The 27,803-nt window shown below is 38.3% G+C and overlaps 2 protein-coding genes and 1 non-coding gene across 4 annotated transcripts in view; 1 reads left to right on the top strand and 2 right to left on the bottom strand.

Moving 5' to 3' along the window:
- Positions 1-3,655: 3,655 nt before the first annotated feature.
- Trnap-ugg lies at positions 3,656-3,727 on the bottom strand. The gene has a single exon. It is a non-coding gene; the product is annotated as a tRNA-Pro (tRNA).
- A 299-nt stretch (positions 3,728-4,026) lies between these two features.
- LOC121375578 (protein C9orf135-like) lies at positions 4,027-14,001 on the top strand. Of its 2 annotated transcripts, XM_041503097.1 has the most exons (6): positions 4,027-4,258; positions 6,711-6,816; positions 9,025-9,149; positions 9,870-9,999; positions 10,857-10,871; positions 13,353-14,001. In XM_041503097.1, exons 1-6 carry the CDS (start codon positions 4,137-4,139, stop codon positions 13,536-13,538), a joined length of 684 nt encoding a protein of 227 aa, XP_041359031.1. In that variant the 5' UTR covers positions 4,027-4,136; the 3' UTR covers positions 13,539-14,001. The 2 variants fall into 2 exon arrangements, with proteins under 2 accessions (XP_041359031.1, XP_041359032.1); XM_041503098.1 differs by lacking the exon at positions 10,857-10,871 and having other exon boundaries at positions 4,029-4,258.
- A 4,049-nt stretch (positions 14,002-18,050) lies between these two features.
- LOC121373933 (laminin subunit alpha-like) overlaps positions 18,051-27,803 on the bottom strand; it is a 127,571-nt gene continuing 117,818 nt past the window's right edge. Inside the window, exons 73-74 of the mRNA XM_041500760.1 lie at positions 21,958-22,080; positions 18,051-21,667 (exon numbers count right to left, since the gene is read on the bottom strand). Coding sequence (XP_041356694.1) covers positions 21,528-21,667; positions 21,958-22,080 — 263 coding nt within the window. The 3' untranslated portion in view covers positions 18,051-21,527. The remainder of the gene's footprint in view (positions 21,668-21,957; positions 22,081-27,803) is intronic.

The following is a 27,803-nucleotide window of genomic DNA, read 5'->3' as shown; positions in this document are numbered from 1 at the left end:
TAAGCGTCAGTTACATATTATTAAAGTATGTGTAGTAACTTCAGTATAAACATGTGCTCATTCACACAACAATACAGATATACTTTATTTCATTCTCCCATCCCCCCCCCCCCCCTGCTCAAGGCGAAACAAAATGTCATATCCCGATTTTTAATGTAATTTCTTTCCAAAAAAATGTGGTCAGAAAGCAGCTTGGCTAGCCAGCAGAAAACACCTCAGAATAGCCCTAGAAGGGGTCAATTTTTCTAAATTTTCGGAGGGAGGGCCCAGACCCCCACACCACGGGCTTCGCGCCTGCGGCGATCGCGGTGTCGGGCTTTGCCAGACACCTCGACCCCCCCCCCCCCCCCCCCCTGCAAAATTTCCTGCCTGCCCACGTCCCTGCAAAGGTGTATTTAGACAAATATTTCTCTCCTTGTGGCAATGTTACGATGATTATACTTTTGAAAAACCTGCATGTTACGATTGCTTTTCAAAAATAAAATCACAAAATGCAAACTTCTACTTCGTAAAATGTAATTTGGCAGACACACTTCAGTATGCTTTCTAATAATAAGTGCAGTTGTGTTACTGAGAAGAGGACCACAAAGAAGTAACCTGATGCACCGGGCTGACACGAGCATGTTGAAAGCCGAATGAGTCCAAGAGATGACGTTTGTTTACCTTCGCGAGATCTTTCAACCGTCAGTTTAAAGGGTTTGTCGTGTTTCTATATCATGTTGAATAACCGAGAAATGAACTAACGTGTACATGTCACTGTGCATATTGTAGATACATTGGCTAACATCAACAGTAAAGATTTTTTTCTTGTGAAATGTATAGATGATATCTTCAATTTTATCACCACAAAACATTAAATTTCACTATTTTCATTTACTACTGTTATTAAATTTTATATTATTACAAAATACAAGAATGATGACGGATAGGTTAACATGTGACGTCACAGTTTAAAGTTTCATCTCCATGGTGACAAAGCACTGTCTTTCATTTTAACAAATGCGCCATTTTACACCATGGAAAGTTTTCGCCAAAGATTCTTCAGGAACCCACTATTTACGCTGAATTGCAGCACGTTGCAATTGTGACATTGTCAAGTTATGTGGCAGTCCATTAAAAAAAGTCATAATTTATGACCTGTAAAAACAGCTAAATATTCCATTGTAACTTTGATAATGCCTCTTTAAATGATTTGGTGGCTGTTGAACATTGGTCGGTTTTTAATTAATCTCCTCTACTATACATTACACTAAATGAGTAACTGTATTTACTTAGTGTCTAAGTTTAACTAAGATCGACTGAAGTTTGATGTACATAAATATTATAATACGACTTACCGTTACACAGACTTGTTCTTGATAGGATTTCGCCCGTCTTCCGTTTACAGTAGGCCTACACACATTCGGAAAACAAGAAGGCAATAAATAATATTAAAGACAGGTCCGTCTTGATATTTATTACATAAGTACCATGTTATATCCTGTTATAGCCAAGACGTAAATATCCAGTCTAAGTGTCTCAATTATAATTAGCACTGGCGTAGCCAGAGGTGGGGAGGATATGTTTATGCACTCGCACGTACGGGTACGTGTGGTAACGTTGTTGTTATCTCTTGGCACTTGTTGAGTTCATTGTATTACTAAATAAAATCATCCCAAATTTGCCCTAATGTTCTGGTACAGTGTGCTTTGTAAATATCAGTTGTCTTGGATCAATTATCACTCACTCCATTTTCAAATTATCATCAAGGGAGAGATATTCTTCAAAACAAAAAACAGACAAATTCCGTAATATTTAATATCAACCTATTTTCTTTGCCTTTTATATTAACAATGTATATATTTTGTAATCACCTACTACTCATGTAACAGAGAAATCACCTCATACCCAAGAACATTCATTTGTATGCCTCTGTAATTGACCCTGTTCAAGCATATATCATACCTACAGCTTGTGACGAGTTCATTATTTTATGTTCAAAACCTTACTTTAGTTTTGTAAGTCTTCTTCAGTTTCTGGCTTCAGACCATGCTCTTTTCACACCCACACTAGCACCTCCTAGTATAGCTGATAATTGTGACACCTGGCTGCTTCACAAAAAACACCTTTAATCGTTCATATTACACCTGAATTAACCCTCAACAAAAGATACTAGTACTAGTTGTCAATTTGTTCTATTTAAAATCTCTTCCTGGTTTTGTATGGTAGCAGGGTATGCCAGTGTCTTCACAAATGTCATGTATAATTTCAGTGATAATATCAAGTCCAGTCTTTAAGAGAAAGTTAATGTCGTGTATTGCGTTTGGCCGTAACTTTCCATCAGGCATCATGTTAGCTAGTGATGCGTCATACCTGGACTTTAAAAGTCTATAATAAACATTTTGGACAGCACAAATAAGTCTCTGAATGTCAAAACCGAGATGATACAACTTCCGTGCAAACATTATATGGCTTTATTTGAAATTGGAAAACAATAAGCATGCCCTTAGGTATTTCAGAAGCAGTCACCAAAATCTTAAGAAGAATTAATACTGCTTAACGCAAAGGGAAAACTGACTATTGGAACGCTGAAGTAATCCATTTTGTCAAATATATTAGAATGGATGCTGTATAAATACATATTTAATCGGAGCATATTAAACGGGGGTACTGTCGGCTTTCTTCCTGTAGTGTGTGTATTAATGATTAATATGTGAAAATTGTTTTATCAGGGAGCTCAAAAATGATCGATGTAAAGGTATTTAACGTCAAACATTGGATTGTTGTTGTACTAGAGTGGGAATCGTTGACTATCGTTACTACCTCTCCCCCCCCCCCCCCCCCCACTGAGGTTGTGCAACCCTCCACTCCAGGTATCGTTACTATAGGCAAGTTGATTAATTAATCATACAGCACATACTACGGTCTTTGACATACCAATCATGGGGCACTGCTGGAGATAAAATATAACAAAAAAACAGTCAGGGATTCTTGGACCCAATCATTTTAGGTTAGCGCTCGACCGACTGAACTACATCTCGCAACACTGTATACAATATATATATATATATATATATATATATATATATATATATATATATATATATATATATATATATATATATATTAAAGTTTGTTTTGTTTAACGACATAACTAGAGCATATTGATTTATTAATCATCGGCTATTGGATGTCAAACACTTGGTACTTTTCACATATAGTCTTAGAGAGGAAACCCGCTACATTTTTCCATTAGCAGCAAGGAATCTTTTATATGAACCATTCCAAAGTCGTGGTACACTGGCTGGAACGAGAAATAGCCCAATGGGCCCACCGACGAGGATCGATCCCACACTGACCGCGCATCAAGCGAGAGCTTTACCACTGGGCTACGTCCTGTCCCCGTATAAATATATCAGTGCAGACAAGCCAAACATCCTCTTTCTGTATTAATTTCAGTACATTTCTCTTTTTGTAGGGTTTTTGTGGAGGTTTTTGTTGTTGGTGGCGGTGTGTGTGTGTGTGTGTGTGTGTTGTGGGGTATGCACTTACAAAATGTAATCAGTTGTGGATTAGTGGTTGGAACGGGAAAACATATTGGATCTTCCAAGGGTCAGTGGGTAAAATGACAAAGAAAGAAAGTGATAAAACAAACAAAAAGAAAAACAAAACAGTAGGGCTCGTCCGGGATTCGAACCCGGGACCTCTCGCACCCAAAGCGAGAATCATACCCCTAGACCAACGAGCCACCGTTAACAATAATGGTGAAAATAGAATCTATATTTCAACTGGTACGCAGCTTTTGTGTCACAATAATGCGTTACGGTTTTTTCATCTCGTTGTTATAGTTACAGTGAATGAATATAGAACTATAGTTGTGGTTTATACTGTCATATTTCTCAATAATACACCTTTATTTACACCTAAAAAAATATAATATTAGCAACTGTTCTGCTCTTTTTTAATTCTTTAATGGTGACATACTTTTAAACCGCTTGTAGTTTTGAACTATTTTCTGTTGCATATATTTCCGTCACACCATTTGGAGTTGTTCGGTCACATCCGGTGTCAATGTAAACTAAACTTGTCTGGTTTGTTTCAGGAGTAATTGTGGTCTGACCGTTTCTTGTTTGTCACGGTTTGAGAAGAGATTCATTATGGCTGACAATAACGTTGAACACGATGCACTCACACATCCTGGGGCTCCTGAAACAAAAGGTTCTGTTTACCTAAGATCAGACCATATGAATTATGGAAGAGCAACGCTTGTTACAAATTGGTAGGCTAAATGTATTTTGGTGATCTTGATTACATAATATGTAGCCTTATGGTAAATTTTTTTTTTTTATTCATGTTATTTATATTTATTTATTTTACATTTATTTATGTATTTATTTATTTATTCCTCAGAAATCACATATAAGAGTGACTTTATTTCATATTTTCTAAGTCATAAAATATCACTGTGGTGTAACATATACCACCCACTTGCAAGTTTAGCTGCTGTAATGACTACTAATGTGGGTGGTGGGCGAGAATCACTGATGTAAGTTAATCTTAGGAAATTGGGTATATTTATTTTTGTGGGTATGTGTACACATGATGGACAAGTATACTAATTTCGGAAAAATATCCGCCCGCTCCCCTCCCCTAACCCTAACCCCAACTCTAATTCTAACCCTAATCCTAATCCTAACCCTAACCCTAACTAAAAATAATAAAGGGGGGACCGGGCGGATATTATACCCTAATTTCATGGTCTTTTAGACTTGGTTTTTATGATTGAGTGAAAATTATGAAATTGTTTTTAATTCTCTGACGAACATGTAAATTGATACATGTGTATATTATATTGTATGTAACAAAGTATGTGTGGAGAGGCATTAATATAGGCCAATGGCCTGTTTGCCAATCCATTTCTTTTGTGAAATAAATATTGTTTAAACCACATACCATCCATTAGTGCAGGGCACACATTAAGTCGATACTTTGGTTTCTAGACGTTTCGTACCCAAACACGTTCGTACCATACCGTTTCGTAACCACTAGCATACCAGTTCATAACCAATTAAATAATGTCATACATTACACCTAACATTAATATTTTTTTTAAATACACAATTATAATGTTATATTACAAACATATTGTAACATTTAGCAAAAAAATTGTTGTAATAATCACTCAGTATCTTTTATAAGCATTAAATGAGCAATTATGTGCTGCGCATCACTGAAGCATGCTGTTTCGTAACCAAAAAGCATACCTTTTCGTAACCAAAAAGCATACCTTTTCGTAGCCAAAGAGCAATTCTTTTGTCTTGTAATTTGGTGTCGATTCCACAGTGCAGCGATGGTGTTTATTGTTATGCATAACCGTTCCGAGATATCGATCGGAATATTTCGCAAGACCGATCCTCTCTTCGTACGTATATATGCTAAAAACAAAAACATTCATACGTGCGCACACGCACGCACATATAACAAAAATATAACAAGATCTGATATCCCATGTTTTTGGAATGTGGACTTTTTTTTGGTCTAATAATGCCTACATTGTCCGATATAATACATTTTTGATAGAAAAATACAACTTTTTGTTTTAATTTATGCCTTTGTTTGGTATGCCTTTGGGTACGAACTGGTATGCCTTTGGGTACGAACTGGTATGCCTTTGGGTACGAACTGGTATGCTTTTGGGTACGAACCGGTATGGTACGAAACGGTATGGTTTACGAAACGACCTGATACCGATACTTTTCATAATGTGCAGGACAAATTGCTTCCCTCTATTTAGCAAATTTAAAATGGCAGGCAATTTTTTTATATTGTCGTTAGAAGATTTATTTGTTAATAATTATGCAAGTACTTCAATCAGGATTTAGTGAGTACGGTAGGTTATACATTTTTGGTTTGTGTGTCCATTGTTGCACTATTTCAGTTGAGAAACAGTTGAAACATGATGCCACAAGTTTTAAATACCAGCTATATATAGGATATGTAACTGTATTCGGACGTAGAAAGAGCCACACTTTCTACATCCCTTCGGATGTATCGTGAAAAAAAGTGAATTGGTCTATTTACATTTGACTTGTTTTTAAGATCTGCATATGATTGAACCCTGGCATCAAAATACTTTTGTTGAATTAAGAAAATTTCCCCCAAAACAAAGTGCACAAATGAGGAAAATACAAGTAGACATTCAAAATATTTTTATACAATGGGGAAATGTATACACGACCGCCATTTTGCACTGTACGCACTATATTAAATGGCGTGTAATATTAAACAAACCTAAATAAACAAGTTTCACACCACTTTCGTTGTCAAAGTCTCATCTGTTTCACAGATTCATTGCATAAGAGTTTTGGTGACACACGTCACTCTTGAAATACAATAACCCGGTTTACAGGAGGAGCTGAAGAAAGTCATCATTAGACTATGGCATGCATTTAATCTCTTCACAACAGAAAATGGCATAAATAAAGTGAACGAGGTAAAACATTATTTCATGAAATCGATCGTACATTACAATGTGTATGTGCAGAAACCATTTCCCGTTAATAGGCTGGTTCACGGTTACTCGATTCTAAATATCATGTAGTTACAATTTGGTTAAGATGCAAAAATGACATTACATGGTTTTAGACATTTAGCCCTGTAGCTAGTAACTTTTAAAAACAATTATCATACTCTGCATTTATAGAATTTAATTGATGAGTTTTTACTTTCAGGGACCAAGCACGTGAGGCTGAGGTAAAGGATTACGATTTCAACAAGGCTGAGGTTCGAGATTTTTCCAGGTCAACTTACAAAAGACTTGGCAATGTCACTGATGGGGTATGTATCAGTTCACGTTACTAAAACCCTTATGTTTATGCTCATCGTGAATTAGCAGTAACAATTCAATAACAATAATTTCATTTCAACTTATTTTCATGCTTATATCCAATTATGGTTCAAGCACACTGCCCTGGGCACATATCTCGGCTGTCTGTCTAGGACAGTAGGTTAGTGGTTAGTGAGAGAGAAGAGGATGTAGTGGCCTAGTTTACACCTACCCATTGAGTCGTTAAAACTTGCTCTGGGTGGGAGTCGGTACCGAGCTGAGAACCCTGTACCTACCAGCCTTATGTCAAATGGCTTAACAACAACACCACCGAGGCCAGTTGCAGTAATAAACGTGTGCTATATGCTATATACAGAAAGGGTTCTGATCTAAGGTAGCAGTATACAGTTAGCTCTCTTGTGTACCCAGGCGCGCAAAGAGTTCGCTTGTTGGTTTTGCACAGATCCATGTTTGAAGGCTAATTATTTGGAATAGGAAATAAATTCTTAAGCTTAGTGATAGCCAAGGAGTCACTTTTAAAATTGATAATTGATTTGTCACCAGCAGTGCAAATGGTTTAGCTACAGTGAGGCTTGGTATTCGTACACCAAGTTTTCCTTGTGATAGAAGTGTGGCGTAATTTTCAAACAAGCTGGTTTGTGAAAAATTGAATAGCTAACCCTTTATTTAAATGAGGGTTTTTGTAAAGTTTGATGAGCAAAGTTTCCATAAATATATGTGTGATATTCACCATCTTCCACTTGGGTGTGGTTTGTATGGGTGTGAACATTGTCAAAAATACACCTAAAACCATGCAGTTTGGACACATCATGATGGCACAAACATTTAACTAAAAATATTTAAAATAATTCCTGTCTATAATTTGTCATTTCCTTGAGACCAAAAATACTTTTAAACCATACGTGAATATTTAGGATGCCAGGGGCTGGTATTTTCAGTAATTTCAGCTGAAGATTCACAAATAACTGTGGTCTTCTGCCTAAGCATAATTTCATCACCTATTCAGAATTAAAATAAAGTGTGAAAGGTACCATAGTTCACTAGAACATTATACCGGTACTGTAGTGCTGGTTGAAAGGTACCATAGTTCACTAGAACATTATACCCGTACTGCAGTGCTGGTTGAAAGGTACCATAGTTCACTAGAACATTATACCGGTACTGCAGTGCTGGTTGAAAGGTACCATAGTTCACTAGAACATTATACCGGTACTGCAGTGCTGGTTGAAAGGTACCATAGTTCACTAAAACATTATACCGGTACTGCAGTGCTGGTTGAAAGGTACCATAGTTCACTAAAACATTATACCCGTACTGCAGTGCTGGTTGAAAGGTACCATAGTTCACTAGAACATTATACCCGTACTGCAGTGCTGGTTGAAAGGTACCATAGTTCACTAGAACATTATACCGGTACTGCAGTGCTGGTTGAAAGGTACCATAGTTCACTAGAACATTATACCGGTACTGCAGTGCTGGTTGAAAGGTACCATAGTTCACTAGAACATTATACCGGTACTGCAGTGCTGGTTGAAAGGTACCATAGTTCACTAGAACATTATACCGGTACTGCAGTGCTGGTTGAAAGGTACCATAGTTCACTAGAACATTATACCGGTACTGCAGTGCTGGTTGAAAGGTACCATAGTTCACTAGAACATTATACCGGTACTGCAGTGCTGGTTGAAAGGTACCATAGTTCACTAGAACATTATACCGGTACTGCAGTGCTGGTTGAAAGGTACCATAGTTCACTAGAACATTATACCGGTACTGCAGTGCTGGTTGAAACTTAGTTTGTAGCTTCACTTGTTTATTTCTCTACATCCGATATATTGATGGTTGCCCCAGTGTCTAGATATGCCAAGATGGTGTCTTAATGTGAGCAGTTTTCAGCATGTTCACCTGAATTTCAATGATATTAGAGTTTTGAGGCACCGTACTTCAAATAATCACAAAAATAAACATTTGCATGTCTCGAGACAAGATTTAGAAGATAACCATATGTATTTTTAGATGTGGGTATTTTGAATGAAGCCATTAATCTGAGGTAAAATACGAACAATTTGTAGAATCCATCAGACAATCTTTGAGGGATATTTATTACAAGTTCCACATTGATCATTCACGTGTTGTTACAGAGTTCTCCTACCTGTTTAGGTAGAGCTCTGTAATTAAATGTGATTGTTTTCTTACAGTCGTTTCCCCTCACCACATACCAAGATCACACAGAACAACTGCGGCTCAAGAGATACTACGAGGAACAGGACGTCCGTAAACCGATCCTTGATGCGGACACAGTGAAACATGCTGTCATTGACAGGTGAGGTGATCCCCTTATTTTCACAGTCATCTCATTAAGTGATGTCTGTGAGAAGAGATAGATCATCCTGCAATAACAGATTCACCTTTAGGGCTTATACGGTAAAGAATTTTGGTTTAGCCAATTTTCAGATATAGTATAGTATCTCCTTGAAAATTATTAAAATGTGGTTGATTTAAGGAATATTTTATTAGCCAAAGACTAAATGTTGTAGCCACTTTGTATAAAAATTAGCAATTGGCTAATTTGGCCATGTACAGGGTGAGCCCTGACCTTGTGTTATGTTTTACTCAGATGAGAAGTGTTCGTGCATGTTGTCACCTCAGTTAAATTCTTTTACGCATTGATTGTTTTTTCTTAAATAAAATTTTGTATGAAAATGTCAAAATACAAGGTGGGTTAACTAAGAGGCCATTAGCACACTGAGAACATTTCGGTAATATTTTAACCATTTTCATACTGATATAGGGTAAATACTTTATTAAAACTATAGCCTGCACAGTGGAACTTGTTCAAGTAAAGATATGGTGTCTTCCTTGCTCCCTCATTAAAAAGAAAAATCCCAATATGTCCGAGTCAGTCAGTTGATACACTTCAGCTTCGTGTGTCTCGTTAGGATTCATGCAAATCAATCATTTGAACTTTAATTTTTTTGGAATGTACAGGAAAAACAGTGAGTTAACCTATTTTGCCATTATATATATATATATATTTTTTCAGAGACATTGGCACCCCGAAGAAAGGCTATGGGTCAATTTTACCTCACCATCACCCAGACCACAATAAAATGTATCTGGAGACAACACACAGAACCGACTTCAAGCCCCCGTATCCTTACACACCAAAAGAGGTGGGTGTCTTTTCCATTTACTGTTACACTCAACTCTTACCAAAAAAATCATTTTACAAAGCGATCTTAGCACTAAGATCACCTTAAGATGCACTTATGTATGGTGGTCTTAACATTAAGATAGCTTCGCGGAATGGCGCCCAGGCGGGTTTCTCTTCATTTACACTGTCACGGCTCACCTACATTGGATGTGGTGCATGCATCTGATGCAGCATTCAAAATGTGAAAATATCATTTCCAATGAGAGCGGCTACACTGGACATGGTACAATGAGTACATTTGCAAAACACTTGTGCAATAAAATAACCAGCAGCATGTGTCTAAAATATATGGTCCAATGCAAAAGTATATTGAGCAAAAGGCCACAAATTACATTAAAAGTGGAAGGTCAATATGTTATACAGTTAAACAATTTCCTGTTAATTGAACGACAAGTTTGTCTTTGTACTAGTTAAAAGTGTACTCCACCATGTTGTTGCTTTTGTCAGTTTTCATCTATAACAAATATTTTGATGTTTATTTGCATTATTATGATCTGTTACTATGTACAAATGTTCATACAACAGATCATGATAATGCTACTAAAGTGTTCAAGTAATTTTAGGGATTTTCATGGATCATATATAATAAACAAAAACATGATGGTGTATAATTCTGAATAGGACTTTGCAGCAAATTATACAGCTATATTAATTTTGTTTGTATTTTTAAAAGTATTGCACTCTGAAGTTACTCCTTATTTATAATACTAAAAACTAAAACTAAAAATTCAATTTGAAATGATTAAAGTAAAAATACAGACCATTGTTCATTATTGTGTTCATGAACATTTATGTATTTTCATTTTTCCATAATAGGAAACAAAACACGTGGTGAGTCATTTTAAACATGTTAATCTGTTGACTGTACTTCTGACATTATTAAATTGTTCTACTGGAATTAAACAGACTTCTACTACTATTAACTAGACTACTGTGGCTATTATCTAGACTGTAATGGAATTCACCAGACTGTTACTGGAATTATCTAAATTGTATTGCTTTACTTTAGTAGACTGCTATTGCTATTTAGTAGACCACTCTGATTTAAGTCAGTAGATTGCACTACTGAAATTACTAAATTGTTCTGCTGGATTAAATACTTATATTATTGACTAGACTACTTCTGCTAGTAACTAGATAGCACTGATGCACACTAATGACTTTCACTAGACTGTGCTAATGGTTTTCACTAGAACTGACTACACTGCACTGATGGTTTTCATAGACTGCACTAGATTCACTTAACTGCCTCCAGTTAATGGTTTTCACTAGAACTGACTACACTGCACTGATGGTTTTCATAGACTGCACTAGATTCACTTAACTACCTCCAGTTAATGGTTTTCACTAGAACTGACTACACTGCACTGATGGTTTTCATAGACTGCACTAGATTCACTTAACTGCCTCCAGTTAATGGTTTTCACTAGAACTGACTACACTGCACTGATGGTTTTCATAGACTGCACTAGATTCACTTAACTGCCTCCAGTTAATGGTTTTCACTAGAACTGACTACACTGCACTGATGGTTTTCATAGACTGCACTAGATTCACTTAACTGCCTCCAGTTAATGGTTTTCACTAGACTGCATTAATGGAATTAACTAGACTTCATTAGGGGAATGAACTAAATACACTAATGGCATTAACTCTAATAATAACTGGAATTTAAGTAGACTGTGCTACTAAAATTATGATTACTACTATTATTGACTGATATTTTAAATTCTGTGTTAATCAAATTAATTAAACCGTGCTTCAGAATTAAGTGCACTGGTAAACTTAGCTCAGTATTGTACTACTGGATCATAGTATCAAACATTCACAGTGGACTGTCTTTTATTTCTCACTCAAACCTGCACTCCACGAATGGTTTATACTTTCTGCTAACAATTATGTAATGAAAAATTAAGCAAATTTTGTTTACCCTTCCTAAAACGTGTCTTTTTTAACATATGTTTTCAGTGTGTATTCCTTAACTGCTTATATAGAATATCCGGTTGCTACATTTTGATATCATGGTTATTGGTGACGTTTAGATAATAGTGTATGGCAATAGGCGAGCTTTAGTGAGCCTAATAACCATGATATCAAAACGTAGTAACCTAATTTAATTTTTTATCATGTAACCCTTTCAAGTTATATTTGTTACTATTTTTGTAAAAATGTATGTGTGATGTGAGGAAGTTCTATATCACTCGTTGCTGTACCAATATAAACATTCTTTGTAGAAAGCTACTCTTTTTCTCTCTCTGTGTGTGTGTCTCTCTGTCTCTCTGTCTCTGTCTCTCTCTCTCTCTCTCTCTCTCTCAATTATTGCTGTAAATGATGTTTTAAAAATGAGCAAATAATCTACGTAAAAATTAGCAAACAATCTACGTAAAAATTAGCAAACAATTTACATAAAAATTAGCAAGCAATTGTCATATGCAGAACTCATTTTCTACTGTCTTAAAAACTCACTGCCATTCACCAAATTAATTTCCTAGTGACCTGATAACACATAGCAACACCAAAGTTATCTATTATTCATGCTTACAATGTAGTTGTTATTGAATTGGAATGAAGGAAATGTTTTATTTAATGATGCACTCAACACATTTTATTTATGGTTATATAGCGTCAGACATATGGTTAAGGACCACACAGATATTGAGAGAGAAGAAACCCACTGTTGCCACTTTATGGGCTATTCTTTTCGATTATCAACAAGGGATCTTTTATATGCACCATACCACAGAGGATAGTATATACCACAGCCTTTGTTACACCAGTTGTGGAGCATTGGCTGGAATAAGAAATAGCCTAATAGACGAGGATCGATCCTAGACTGACTGCGCATCAAGCAAATGCTTTACCACTGGGCTACGTCCCGCCCCTCATTGAATTGGATGATCATAATCACTTGAAAATTAATTAAGCATCACCTGAATTGTACTGCAGCCACACAGTGCCTAGAAGTAGTCGTCCGTACCAACAAGGTTTAAACCTGATACTGAGAGTTTCTACACAGTCTGAATCTACTGGGTGTTTACCGAGATGGTATCAATAAATTACTGATGAGAAGAACATCAGTGTATACACCATACATTTTCATGCATGTTTAATGCTTCTGTCGTTTTCCCTGCAATACGTTAAATATTGGTGTAATGATAGTATTAATTTCAGTGTTTGCTTTTCATGAAATGGTTACAATTACTTGTGAAGTAAAAACTCACATGGTCAAAAGTAGGTGGTGTGTAATTAATTTCCATGTGTATTACATGATTAGGTAAGCATGCTGTTTGATTGAACTGTCCGTTATTTCAGGACAAGCCTGTTGAGTTACCCGACCACACGTTTGCCAACAAGAAGTGTAATTCTCAGTTCACGGACACGGCCGACTGGAGGCGACCAGGGCGGAACACGTGGCAGGACGAGACGGGCATCTACTCAAACATACATTACAAACGACAGCTCTACAAGCCAACGTACATCGTGCAACGCCTCGAGTAGTCCGGCCAGTCAGTCTCAGTACACTCGGGATCAGCGGACTGTGGGGCCACCCAGCATTGTCCAGTTACCACACTAGTGTTTACATTGCGCTACTTACAAGGCTTGGCTTTCACGTCATGGCGGAATGCTTAATGAACATGATCTACATCAAACATCAGTGAATGTGGAACAGTATTTATCATCTGCATAAGTCTATTTGTTCATTTCAGTTCCTACATCAAATATTTAGATACATGTTTACATTCACACTTTTTATATTTGATTTTACACAAGCTTGAAGTCTCTTAAATATTATGTTGAACTAGTATTCTAACATGTACAATTTCTTATATATTTATTAGTCTTATCAAAAACACTTAAATGTATTTTGTTTTTACTTTTGTACATTAAAATGCTTTTGTGATATGTTATAATTGATTGATACCCTGAACAAATTACTGTGATAAATAAATATATAATATTTCATTTACTCCTTTGTAATGTTTTATCATTTTAAGGTAAGGGGAATATTTGTTTCATTCAGCAACACCTCAGGTCAGTTTAAACAATGGCTATCTGGTGTCTTCCAGGGGCAAGACGTAGCCCAGTGGTAAAGTACTCGCTTGATGCGCAGTCAGTTTGGGATCAATCCCCGTCGGTGGGCCCATTGGGCTATTTCATGACAGCTTAACCACCAGGGTAGTGACAGGTTAACCACCAGGGTCGTGACAGGTTAACCACCAGGGTCGTGGTAGGTTAACCAGCAGGATCTTGACAGGTTAACCACCAGGGTCGTGACAGGTTAACCACCAGGGTCGTGACAGGTTAACCACCAGGGTCGTGACAGGTTAACCACCAGGGTCGTGACAGGTTAACCAGCAGGATCTTGACAGGTTAACCAGGGTCGTGACAGGTTAACCACCAGGGTCGTGACAGGTTAACCACCAGGGTCATGACAGGTTAACCAGCAGGATCTTGACAGGTTAACCAGGGTCGTGACAGGTTAACCACCAGGGTCGTGGCATGTTACTTGATCTACATTACTACACCATACTGCAGAACACATGAACTTCATACAGTTAAAAAGTTTGTTTTGTTTACACCACCACTAGAGCTCATTGATTAATCGGCAATTGGATGTCATTTGGTAATTGTGACAGGTGGTTTTCAAAAACCTGCTACATTTTTAACATCATAACAGTAGCTGAACATTCCATTCATACCTTGGCCATCACAGTGTCCTTATCTGGTGATGTTAATCATGTTTGTGATGTGATAGAAAGGTGGCTAGAATTTCAGTAACTTTAACAAAAGCCTTTTTACAAAGAATACATATTCAGGAAAGCCTTTTTTTCTTTCTTTTTAACTTTTAACATCAATCATGTCATTTACATGCATTACATATAAATGTTTTCTGCTGATGTTTGCATTTAGTAAATGACGATTCAGTTTTGGAATCTATCCACAATACACATCTGGAATATAGAGCAGCACCACAGCAAGTTTCAGGACCTACAGAAATGTTTTATTTAATGACACACTCAAAACATTTTATTTACAGTTATATGGCGTCAGGCATATGGTTAAGGACCACACAGATTATATAGAGAAAAAACCTGTCGCCACTTCATGGGCTACTCTTTTCGATTAGCAGCAAGGGATCTTTTATATGCACCATCCCATAGACAGGATAGCACATACCACTGCCTTTGATATACCAGTCATGGTGCACTGGCTGGAGCGAGAAATAGCCCACTGACAGGGATCAATCCTAAACTGACCACACATCAAGCGAACACTTTACCACTGGGCTACACGTCCCGCCCCCAGGACCAACACCAACAGAGTCTGTTTATGAATGCAACTTCTGAATTTAGGAGGTCATATCATTGTATGAAATAGAGGCAGACCAACTTCTGAATTTAGGAGGTCATATCATTGTATCAAATAGAGGCAGGCCAACTTCTGAATTTTTGAGGTCATATCATTGTATCAAATAGAGGCAGGCCAACTTCTGAATTTAGGAGGTCATATCATTGTATCAAATAGAGGCAGACCAACCTCTGAATTTAGGAGGTCATATCATTGTATCAAATAGAGGCAGACCAACCTCTGAATTTAGGAGGTCATATCATTGTATCAAATAGAGGTAGACCAACCTCTGAATTTAGGAGGTCATATCATTGTATCAAATAGAGGTAGACCAACCTCTGAATTTAGGAGGTCATATCATTGTATCAAATAGAGGTAGGCCAACCTCTGAATTTAGGAGGTCATATCATTGTATCAAATAGAGGCAGGCCAACTTCTGAATTTAGGAGGTCATATCATTGTATCAAATAGAGGCAGGCCAACTTCTGAATTTAGGTGGTCATATCATTGTATCAAATAGAGGCAGGCCAAGTTCTGAATTTAGGAGGTCATATCATTGTATCAAATAGAGGCAGGCCAACTTCTGAATTTAGGTGGTCATATCATTGTATCAAATAGAGGCAGGCCAACTTCTGAATTTAGGTGGTCATATCATTGTATCAAATAGAGGCAGGCCAAGTTCTGAATTTAGGAGGTCATATCATTGTATCAAATAGAGGCAGGCCAACTTCTGAATTTAGGTGGTCATATTATTGTATCAAATAAAGGTAGACCAACCTAAAACATTTTTTTCTTAAAATTTTATTTCCGTTTTAATATTATAGTACACTTGGTATCATTTGTATAATCAGTAAACAAAGTCGCCATCAAGCTGGTGGCTATAATCAATGTAAAAACAAGTTGTAGCACCTTTCTTCAGACTAAATGTACTCAAATACGAAAACAGGGGGCAGGGTTTGGAAAGCACAACACTTGGTTGCTCACCCAGAGCTTGTGTAAGTGTAATTAAATAATTAAAGCATGTATCATCTGTCCAAGAATATAACAGTTTATCAATCTAATTAAAATTAGCTCCACTATTACATGTGGATCTAACACCAGCCAGTTGGAGCTCATGTCCACCAATCAAAACCGTACTTGCAGAATCCTGCCAGTGGTTTAAAAATAATTTGAAAACATTCCGAATTATCCTGAGTGTAAACGACATGTTTCGTGTGAATTACAAATGCCTTAAAACATGTTTTATTTTATAAAATAAATAATTTGTAATTTAAAACTGAAGACTGATTTAGTTTGGGTTTTTTTATAAATAAATAAATAATTTTTAATGTAAAATTGAAGACTGATAACCAGGGGTGGGGAAAAGCCCTTTTCTCCCGGTCTGGGACCGATTCTCGATCTCTGAGACCGAAATTATTTTTTAAAAACGTGTTTGCCGGTCCCACTTTTGCTAGTTGCAAGACGTCTGTGATTTTGAAGTCTGCCTAAGTATATATCGTCAGTCACTGAAGTCGGACCTACAGTACTACCTGTCAGTAGTGTCAATCCACAGCCACTAGGCTAAACATTAATTTTGTCAAAGTTGCTGAGCCCGTCAAGAGATTAAACAGACGTTAACAATAACACCATTCTTGGTGAGAGAGCCATCAAGGTATTACACTCCAATTAAAACAAAGGACCCAGAGTTTGCAACTGGTTATAATCAACACCTGTCAACACCTATGTACGGAGCTTTGTCGGGTCGAGTGTCCCAGTCCGAAGCAAGAGACTTTTGTGCAATACAAACTGCTTGAAATAGCATAAAATATACTGAAATAATCTATAAATGTATTTATTGTTGACTGTTCAATGTAGTCAATCCAATAATTATAAAGGATTTTAAAATTAACAAAAGGTTTCCACTTTTTTGTTAACAAGTGGGAGTAAGCAGAACAGCTACATGTACTGGTAGAGCCAGTAGAGGTCAAATTTCGTCCAATCAGTGATGACGTTATTAATCTCTTTGTCTAAACATGTGCTAGCTCAGGTTGTCAAACGCTTCAACGGTGCGATCTTTTATTAATTTTCAGGACACAGTACTGAATACTCGTACTTTTTATACATATATGGGATTTAAATTCATAACTTTTATTCCTTTTTTATATTATTTATTCTATTATGTAAAATATATACAATTTGTGGGGGGTTTTTTGGGGTTTTTTTTCTACTGATGTGATAAAAAAAAAACATTTTTTTTTATTCCTTTCTTTTTCCCCCCTCTCCCCCACTCCGTTAATGATGACATCAAGCAGGACCGATTGACAATTTTATTTTTCCCCACCCCTGCTGATAACCCACCCTGTACGTATTGGTATGGTTCGCTGTACTGTGGCCACTAAAATAGATTCGCCTGATTTTTTAGAATTTGTATGCTCCCAAATAACGTTATAAAAGGCGAAGTGTGATTGGTCAATATTTAATTTATTATTTACAGATGAAATGTTACCTGGACATTGGGAACTACGCAGTGTTGTTAGCAATCCGATTAAAATTAGTTCTACTGGTCTAAATAAGGCATTCGTAATTCACATGAAACATATCATATACCCTCAGAATAATTCGGAATGTTTTCAAATTATTTTTAAATCACTGGCAGGATTCTGCAAGTAAGGTTTTGATTGGTGGACATGAGCTCCAACTGGCTGGTGTTAGATCCACATGTAATAGTGGAGCTAATTTTAATTAGATTTACAGTTAATTTCTATTCAGTCAGATTCAAGTAAAATCACAAAATAATAAGCTGTCAAGACTTGTGTATGCTTAAAATGGATAAATCGAAGCACTAAATTGTAAATTGTTTTTAAATCATTGGACTAAAGATTTAATGTAAATGCAAATTATAGAAATAAAAATGTCTGGTAAATGTAAATTACAAAAATACAGATTTTGAATACCGGTAAATATAAATTTATGAAATACATATTTCTGAAGTATGTAATTATAGAAATACAGATTTCTGGTAAATATAAAATATACAAATACAGCTTTCTGGTAAATATAAAATGCAGTTTCTGATAATTTTACAGATTTTTTTATGTTATATTTCTGTTTGGCCCTAGATGAACAACCACAAGTTTCCTTTCTAACAGGGATACTACAGAAACTGTCATCTGACAATTTAACATGAGATCACAAACATAAATTCAATAACATTTGACTTTTCTCATATTGCAAACATGGTTAGACTAAAAACTAATTCTGATAAATATTAAATTAAATTTTACAAATTTAAAGTAAATATTAGATTTTATTATTTTTAACTGTTACAATGTATCTCACAAAATTATTACATATGGCACATTTCTGCTTAAACAGAACAGATACTAAAACAAGAAAATCACAAGTCAATAAAAATGAATTAAGTTCATTCCATCTAAAGTTATTTGAGTGATTAAAAAAAAAACCCCAGTCAAACAAGAAATATAGAAAGTGTCATAGAAGCTACTATGCTGTTTAAATTTATGGGTCAGCACAATGTAAACCCACCCACTCTGGATCAAGTACATGCAACTGTTTTACATCCCCCCAACTTAATGGATTTAAACTGGAGTCCAGTGTTCAGCATAGCAATGATCTATCAAGGCACTAAAATATGTGACTGTGAGCCTATCCATTCCTCACAGCCTCAATGCTTTCTAGCAGATGTCCATGAATAAATTAAAAGACCATTAAAAATAGTTGAGCCCTTTGCATGGCCATTATAAGCATATCTGATATATAGTATTTATTTTTTAAACTTCATATTTAATATCTGGCATACACCAAATGCTTTTATTTTGTTCTTCATATTGATCTCAACCCAACTGAATATACTCACAGGAAGATACATATAAAAGACAATTATTTCCTGGTATCAATAAGACATTTACAAACCAATATGGATATCCCCCATCATAGTAATAAAGAGTCCTGGCACTGTGGAAAGTTAAATATAGAAATTGTTTATTAAATAATTATTATTTTAAAAAACAATATTACACACCACTAAAAACAAATAGCTTCCATACTATAAGTGTTCTTATTTGCAAGAAATACCCAAACGAGAATAACAAACTAATGGTTTTCTATAACACATTTTCCTGTAAGCAGCAAGTGCACCAATTGTCAAGGTCATAATATTTTAATCATAAAACAGACATGAGTAAAATTAAAAGATGGCAGACTACAAGACATTGTTTCCTGCAACATTGTCATTATCAAGACAAAACACAATGAAGAACTGCAAAAATTACCCTGGTTTTTAAAAATGTCTTTTATCAAAAACAACTATAAAAGTAATACAAAATACATAGTTACAAAGAATTTCAAAATACATTATTATTAAAATGTCAGATGTCAGAATTTAAATACAGTTTGGTGCAGGATTTATTGTTTTTAAATATTACAACAAAATTATACCATAATTAGATTATTTCACGTTAAAATGTTTAGAAACCAAGAAATTAGTAAAAATGTAATCAAATATGAAATTTAACCTAATACAAATGTCAATTTGGCCATACTATCATATGGAAAATGGTAACTTAAGAAACCATGTCTGTAGCCACAAGATATGTAAGCTAAACCGGACTACAATAAAAGAAATAAAACATCTTGGGTTTTTTTTTCTTTTACTTCATACAAAAGTGTATTTATTTCTTTTGATCTCCTGCATCAAAGTGTATTTCTGTTACAAGGGAAGGGTAAAAGGTTAACATTAATGCTGCAAGGTCACCACGGTTACAGAATTGAGCAAACTGATACATATCAGTCTACAGTATATAAAAATATGATTGTCATACAATAAAAATGCAAAGTGTATATTGACATAATATAAACTATGTTTCTGGGACACTTTCATCAAAGAAAATCCTGTATAGCTAACGACAAAACATGTAACACAATCGAACAAAACAGAGGAATGAGTGGAATAGTGTTCTAAAACTGACATAATAGGATATCGAAAGAAATGTAAAAACATTTTATCAGTTTCATCTGTTACAAAACAGTGTTGCTGATATTTTCACAACAAACAATTGCATTATCCAAATTCTCTTGAGCACCATTCTCAAAGTTTTTAGTGTGAATCTTTAAAAAATAACAATAAAAAAAGGACACATTATTTATACACTTGCTCATATCACATGCATGTAATTATCTCAACCTAATTCTGCAGTTATTCTTATTGGTAAAGCTCTTTGTTATTGGTCTGTCCGTATGTTCTTACAAACCAGGCTTTGAGCTGGGCCCAAATCATCATCATCAGTTTGGCAAATTTGGTCAGAAAATATGTTGCCAAAATCGTGTTTCTTTTATCCTAACACAGTCTAGCATTATTACAGCTCCTTAAAGAAATACATTTATACGATTTTCAAATTGACTTTTTACCAAATAAATGATAAGATGTATTTGCCAAATTCAGCTTTAATTCATATTTAGTGATTAACGCTTAGACCCAGAGTATACTCTCTATTTGGCGATTAACAGTTAGACCCAGAGTATATTCTCTATTTGGCGATTACTGGTTAGACCCAGAGTATACTTTCCAATAATGCAATTCCCAATTCAGTGATCAGACTGACATTATAGTACACAGCACATACACTCGTAACACCTTGCACATACCCTTTCTGTAGTTTTTAGTAAGGTGATAAACGTTTAATTTTAATGTTTACAACTCAGCAATCATGGAACATTTATGCCCAAGTAAACATAATTTACCAACTACATTTAACCGCCTACCATAATTACAGGTTTTTAAATTTAGTGTGTCATTGTGACCTTGACATACACAAACGTTATAATACTGACTATCTGTTTGGACATTTTTTATTCCCGTGAACCCTTCGTGTTTTATTGTCAGTGAAGAAACATTTTGACATTGTATTTACATACTAGGCTATTAAAATTGTAAATCTGATAAAACCTTCACAGGCACATTAAATATACATGTATATAAAAAAAAACATTAGTTTAAAATCTTTTCATAAAAAATGCATACAAAACAGGGACATGAATTAATTTTGATTTGAGCTCTCTTTGGTATAACTGATAAAATACATATGGTATATAGTTAAAAACATATCTGTAACCATGGTGACAGTATTATGCTGAGCTAGCTTATTGGACCGGACAGGAGTCCATCTTGACGTCCCCGACTGCAGACCCTGAACCGACATACTGAATCATGTTGTTCAGGTAAAGATTGCGTATACAACCCAGGTAGTTGGAGCCAGCTGATATTCCTTTCTTGCCAAAATCTGAAGAAAAAAAACACAAGTAAAATCGTTTACAGCATAACAATGGGCAAAATTAAGAGGTAATCTATCAAGGCATTATGTTTGACAAAAGCAGGAAATAAAACTTATTATAATAAAAACGTCGGCAATTTTGCATCTTATAAAGGAGAGGGTTATCAAAGAACAAAAGTGGGAATAGGTTTTGGGAGACTCTAAAATCTGGAACTGGGCTATGTCCCACCCCTCCCTCACAGGTTATTGATGTGTGTTTTTGACACAACCTACAGTGTGTTTGACAATGTGAACTTTACCTGGAGCTCCTCCAACGAAGAGCGGATCCTTTGTGTCGGCAGAAGAGACGCCTGGTTTGCCAATCCCAGCCTTCGCCGACCGGCCATCCACCTTCAGATTAATCACCTCTTTGGTCTTAACCGCTGTGGGAAAAATCAAACACAACATTAATCATGGACATAAGTTTGTGTACGGACAATTATTAATGATAATAACAAAAACACAAGTCGTGTGTGTGTGTGTGTGTGTCTGTGTGTGTGGAGAAACTTTAAGTGTTTTCTCTTTTATAGAGATATTACCTGTCCTCAAAACAAGTGCATTTCCCTCCCACGCAAGTGGACTGGTCCAAGCATCCCAACAGATAATGGGATGGCCTAAATCTTCTACAGCATGCTCCCTTGTAGTGCCGGTCATGTGACTATAGCTACCTTCTTTTTCACTGAGTGCATCACACTTAACACTTAAGTTTTCTCCATTTCTTTTCAATATTACCTGTCCTCAAAACAAGTGCAGCATTCAACAGATGGTGGTGGGTACCAAATCCGAAGATTCTCTTAAAAACTCCCAGAGACCGGAGGGAGACTTATCAGTGGAATAATTTGGCCAAAAGAAAGACCCCTCTTCCCAGGGATTCCCATCACAGCCCAGTGCAGGTTAAGTGAAAAACTAACCAACCCAGGCGGCATCCATCACAACCGTTCTGACAGGGTGGGAAATCTTAGCCACCAGGGATGCAGGTATTAGGTAACCTCCCAACGTATTGGAGTGTTATGAAAACATAACAAACAACAACATTGTATGGGTGCATCCGTCAGAACACCGAACTGAACAAGCCCCTGAGTGTTTTCTGTCCAGTACACCAAAAACATGTTAGTTCAGTGAGACAACAATTGGCCAAGAAAAGTGCAAGGCAAAAGTTATCCAAACAAAAAATTCCAGCACCAGTGCATGTGAAAAGTACAAAGAATAAAAAGTCGTAGCAAATCCTCACCTGTGGATTCAGTAGACATCTCTGTGTGCAGTCTAGAATTCAACAGCAACCCTCAACGGCGACGAGGACGGCTAGTGTTCACCAGTGTTTGGGCAGCAACCACAGGCCCCAGATGATGAAATCCCTCAACATCCTCAGTGGAGACGTCCCTCAGATAATAGTCTGTCGCCCAGTAACAGCCAGTAATAATGTGCTGGATAGGAGTGTTACAGTGCAAAGACATGGTGGCAGCCAGTGCACACAGTTCATGCGGATTGGAGGCAGTGGGTGCAGGCAAACCTTCCTTCTGGTACGCACACAGAATAGTCAATTGAATCCACGGAACCACAGTGTTCTTCCAAGGCATCCAAGGCATGAATCTCCGAAACTCGAGCAGATGTTGCAAACCCCAACAGGAAGACTGTTTTCCGAGTTAAAACTTCTAATGAGGACTCTTCAATCAGCTCATATGGTGCAACCGTCAAGGATCTCAAAACCTCAAGTCCTACTTCGGAGGATGAAAGCAATGAACTTGATCCTTCAATTTAAAGCTCTTAACCATCTTATGAAATTCAGGGATGATGGAGAGCTTCATTCCAGTAGCCGGATCACGAACAGTAGCAATGACCGAGACGTAACCCACAATCGTCGAGCCTTTCAACTTCAGTGATGTCCGAAGGTACATCAGGAAGTCTGCCAGACGAGGGACTGGAATCTTCTGAGGCTTAATGTGTTGCCGCAGACGCCATCTATGGAAATACAGCCATCGGACATTATAGGCCGCTGTAGTAGATGATCTATTAGCCTTCAAAATTGCCGCAGTGGACTGAAAAAAAACCCTTCTCCTTCAGACCTTTGGCAATAAGGTCCACGCGTGTAGCCGGAATAAGTGTGGATTTGAATGGTAGAGCCGAGATCTGGGGTGCCGCAGTAGATGGTCCCACTCAGGCAGAGGCAACGGATGTGGATTGGCAAGACAGTAGATCTGGGAACCACACCCTTGATGGCCACATGGGTGCGAACAGCAACAGGCGACATCGATATTGTTGAAACCGCTGTAACACCCGAGGCAGCAGGATCGGCGGTGGAAAAGCGTATGCGTCCATCTGATCACAGTTGATGGCAAGAGCATCGAGATCTGGAACTGGCAAGACATAAACCCGAAGTTTATGGTTGAACTTCGTGGCTAACAGGTCGATGTTCAGAGTCCAGAGACGCTCGCACACCCAACGAAAGGTGTCCGGATGCAGCATCCACTGCGGCAATGATGGCCGGGATAGACTGTCTGCTAGGACATTGGACACCCCTGGAATATGTCTTGCTCGCATCTGCATAGGTATATCGTCCACCAAATCATAGAGGCGAAATGTCAGCCGCAGAAGACTGCTGGAGTGTGCCGCCCTGTCGATTGATGTAAGCCGCCATGGTCAAACTGTCTGTGGCCACCATAAGATTCGCTCCAATCAACTGTTGATGCCAGAAGGATGATGTATAGCACGGCTTCTTCTGGAGACCACAGCCCAGACAACGCCTGGTCGTTGAGGTGACGCATTGGCGAACAGATGATGAGTCACCTGGAATGGCCGTAAAGAAACTCTGTCGAAGACATTCGCCTGTCGTTTCCACCATCAGAGACTGGACTGCAGGGCGACTGGTAACCGGATTGATTCAGAAACAACTGGATATGGTGAAGCTGGAGTCGACCTCTAAACGTCAAATCTTGAGTGATGCAGGAACCAAGACATCGGAAACAGTGATCCCGTGAAACAGTCAAGAGCCACCGACAGCGTAGCGACCCGCTACGCTATATGCCCGATATACGTGGAAGTGAAGCAACGCAAACAGCAACCAGCTAACATCCACGGCCGTCACACCACCCGGTGCGAGACATTAGCAGAGACAATCTAGACAGCATCGGTCAGAAATGCTGGCGGTAACAACAGTGAACATCAGTGAGTTGATAAGCCGCAATGAACTGTAGTAAAACGATCACGGTAAAAAACCCATACCACGTGATGGCAACAGGATGACTTCCGGAACCAGCGGAAGTAGCGACTGTCTTGCATCGCCACCGGATATAGTGAACGATCTGCCGAATATCACTGAACCTTCCTCGAGCAACAGATGGACCGATGCACGGGGTCCAAACACAAGTGACCAGACCAGTAGACTGTCTTCATCACCAACCCGGAATGCTTGTAACGTCGAACCCCTTCACGACAAACAGCTTGGATGTAGACCACAGGTCTGCCAAGATGTCCGGCTTGTGTTGATAGTCAAGAATGGATCGCTTCAGGCAAGCCGGTTGACGATAGTGTGCAACCATAGTGGACATCGACGTCACGGAAGATGTAAGGCAGACCAACATCGATGCCGACAGCTGGAACAAGGCATGTCATCTGGCATCCTGCACCTGAGGAGCTATGGTCGCCAGGAAAACATCAAATAGGACAGCATGTACAAACATCTACGCTGAACTGAAGCCATCGACTGGATGTGCCGATCTGTAAGTTCTAGGAAGACGTCTGGTCCCGACGGAAACAGCGTCATCCAAGGCCAGCGCCATACCGTTGAAGGATAGGTTGAAGACGGGATACGTTCATTGTGACGAATGGGGAACGCCACAAACGAAGCCAACTCATGGAAACCGCGACATCGGATCAGTCATCAAAACGGAAACTTTCTAGAATGGTGCTAGTGGATGGTGCAGTGACGAAAACATCTCATACACCGCAGCGAGATAATTCCTCAAAGCCATGTGGTTCACTGCGTCCGGATCTTCTATCACGGAAGGCGCCATCGCACCATCTGGAAAATCGCTCAGTAACCTGGCACAGGCAATTCAATCCGATGTATTGGCTGCAATCGGTGTGGACGGTCCGATGTACTGACTGCAAACGGAAACACAGACCATGGACGGTCCCGTCAGGAGCCGGTGAAAACCCTGAATACCAGATCAGCTGCCGACCGGTGTGGACAGTCCGATGTACTGACTGCAAACGGAGACACGGACTGGCAGGAGCCGGTGGAACCCTGGACGCTGTACCACTTCGATCAATCACGGACGACGGTACCGAACGGTGAGCCGATGATGCAATCTTCCAGTTCGTTACAGGGCTCCATCTGCTTGCTGGAAGAAGCGATTTGCACGGGCCGGTTACTGGTAGCCGTGTAAAGTGACAGAGGGCCTGTGGCAGCCCACGATCGAATGACGACATCTGCCGGTGAAACCTCCGTGGCGATCATCGGACCCTTCTTGGCTGGAACCGGTGGATGGGCCAGCGATGGTAGCATCTCATATATGACAGCCAGACAGTCCCTCAGTGACAGGTGGTCTGCCGCATCCAGATCTTCCAGCACTGCGGGAACCGATACATCATCAGAATGTAGCACGTGTGCGGTCCCGTGTGGATACTGGACAGTCGGACCGTGGACGGTCCCGTGTGGATACCGTGGACCCCGCATCCGCCGATAATCGTCGTGGAGGAACCGATGGAGCCGCTGGATTCCGTGGTGAATAGCTTTGGTTTCAACCACTACAGTGATCCTTGGACACTCGCGCCCGCACCGTTGAAGATGGGTCAGAACGGCGATCCGAAGATGATGGACGTTTCAATGAAGAAATACCCTTCTCGGCCCACTTACTGGAACCCACTGGCACCCCTGAAAACTGGCTAGCCGCTGCTGGTGACTTCCATGGAGCCATAGGTCCTGGAGTTGTACTAGGTACCGCTTTCGAAGAAGAGTGGGGGGGGGGGGGCGGAACCGGACCCCTCCCTTGCAGGTTGAGGATCCACCCTGAAAACAACCGCCGACATCGTTGTACAATATCAGCGCGTCCGCTACCATGTTGGCTATGGAAGACACCATAGATCCCGCCGGTGTAGAGTCAGTCTTCTTGGATCTGGTTGATAACATTTTCAAGTAGACCGCAAACTCCTACTCTGACAGCTGAAAGCAAGCGTCACGTCTAGTCTCCGAAGAGCAGGGCACTCGACACGAGGGACACAGCTCATGTGGATCGTCTCTAGACAAAAACTTCCGGCAACGAATAGAGGATATTTGTCGAGAAGCACAAATATCAGACATAATAACAATTTCTACAAAGAGAAATAATATAAAATCATTAACACAAAACCGGTAACAGGGCAAATGGTGACCACGCAACGTTAACCGGCAAACAACAATTTTGGTAGAAGCACACTGAAAACAAGTGTTTACGCCAAAATAATACAACGATAAACATAACAACAAAGACAACAGTTACAAGTGTTAACTCGAAAATTACTAGTATCCGACATGGTGAATAATTATCTCTGTCCAAAGAGAAATAAAAGACAACCATAAAAAAACACCAAGTCAGTAACAGGGCCGCCATCTTTGCAAATGGCGACCACACAACGTTCACCGGTAACAACAATTTTGGAAGTAAAAACACACTTGAAAACAAGTGTTTACGCCAAAATAGTACAACGAGAAACATAACAACAACAGAAATGAATCCGTTAAATACACACAAAATTATCACACAAAAAAACCAAGTTTGACTCCAAAAACAGAGCCAAAAGAAACACATCTGACCAGTATAGCGAAGAGAAAAAGAAGGAAGCTATAGTCACATGACCGGAACTACAAGGGAGCATGCTGTAGAAGATTTAGGCCATCCCATTATCTGTTGGGATGCTCGGACCAGTCCACATGCGTGGGGGGGAAATGCACTTGTTTTGAGGACAGGTAATATTGAAAAGAAATGTGTGTGTGTGTCTGTTTTTGTCTGTGTTTGTGTCTGTGAGATTGTGGGGATAATGTCAATGTGCACTTTTTAACAGAAAAAAACCCCTCAATAAACCATCCCTTTAAAAATCAATATTTATTTTATTTTGATATATACCAGCA

The sequence above is a fragment of the Gigantopelta aegis genome, chromosome 6 (genome assembly GCF_016097555.1).
Source record: "Gigantopelta aegis isolate Gae_Host chromosome 6, Gae_host_genome, whole genome shotgun sequence".
Classification (NCBI taxonomy): Eukaryota; Metazoa; Mollusca; class Gastropoda; order Neomphalida; family Peltospiridae; genus Gigantopelta; species Gigantopelta aegis.
Note: the sequence above shows the minus strand (reverse complement) of the source record. Positions and strands in the feature narration are given on the sequence as shown.

Excerpts from the sequence above, each read along its gene's own strand:
- LOC121375578 (XM_041503097.1), top strand. The coding sequence starts at position 4,137 with ATGGCTGACAATAACGTTGAACACGATGCACTCACACATCCTGGGGCT. Across the intron at positions 4,259-6,710 it reads GCAACGCTTGTTACAAATTG|GGACCAAGCACGTGAGGCTG; the intron begins GTAGGCTAAATG and ends TTTTACTTTCAG. Across the intron at positions 9,150-9,869 it reads AAACATGCTGTCATTGACAG|AGACATTGGCACCCCGAAGA; the intron begins GTGAGGTGATCC and ends ATATTTTTTCAG.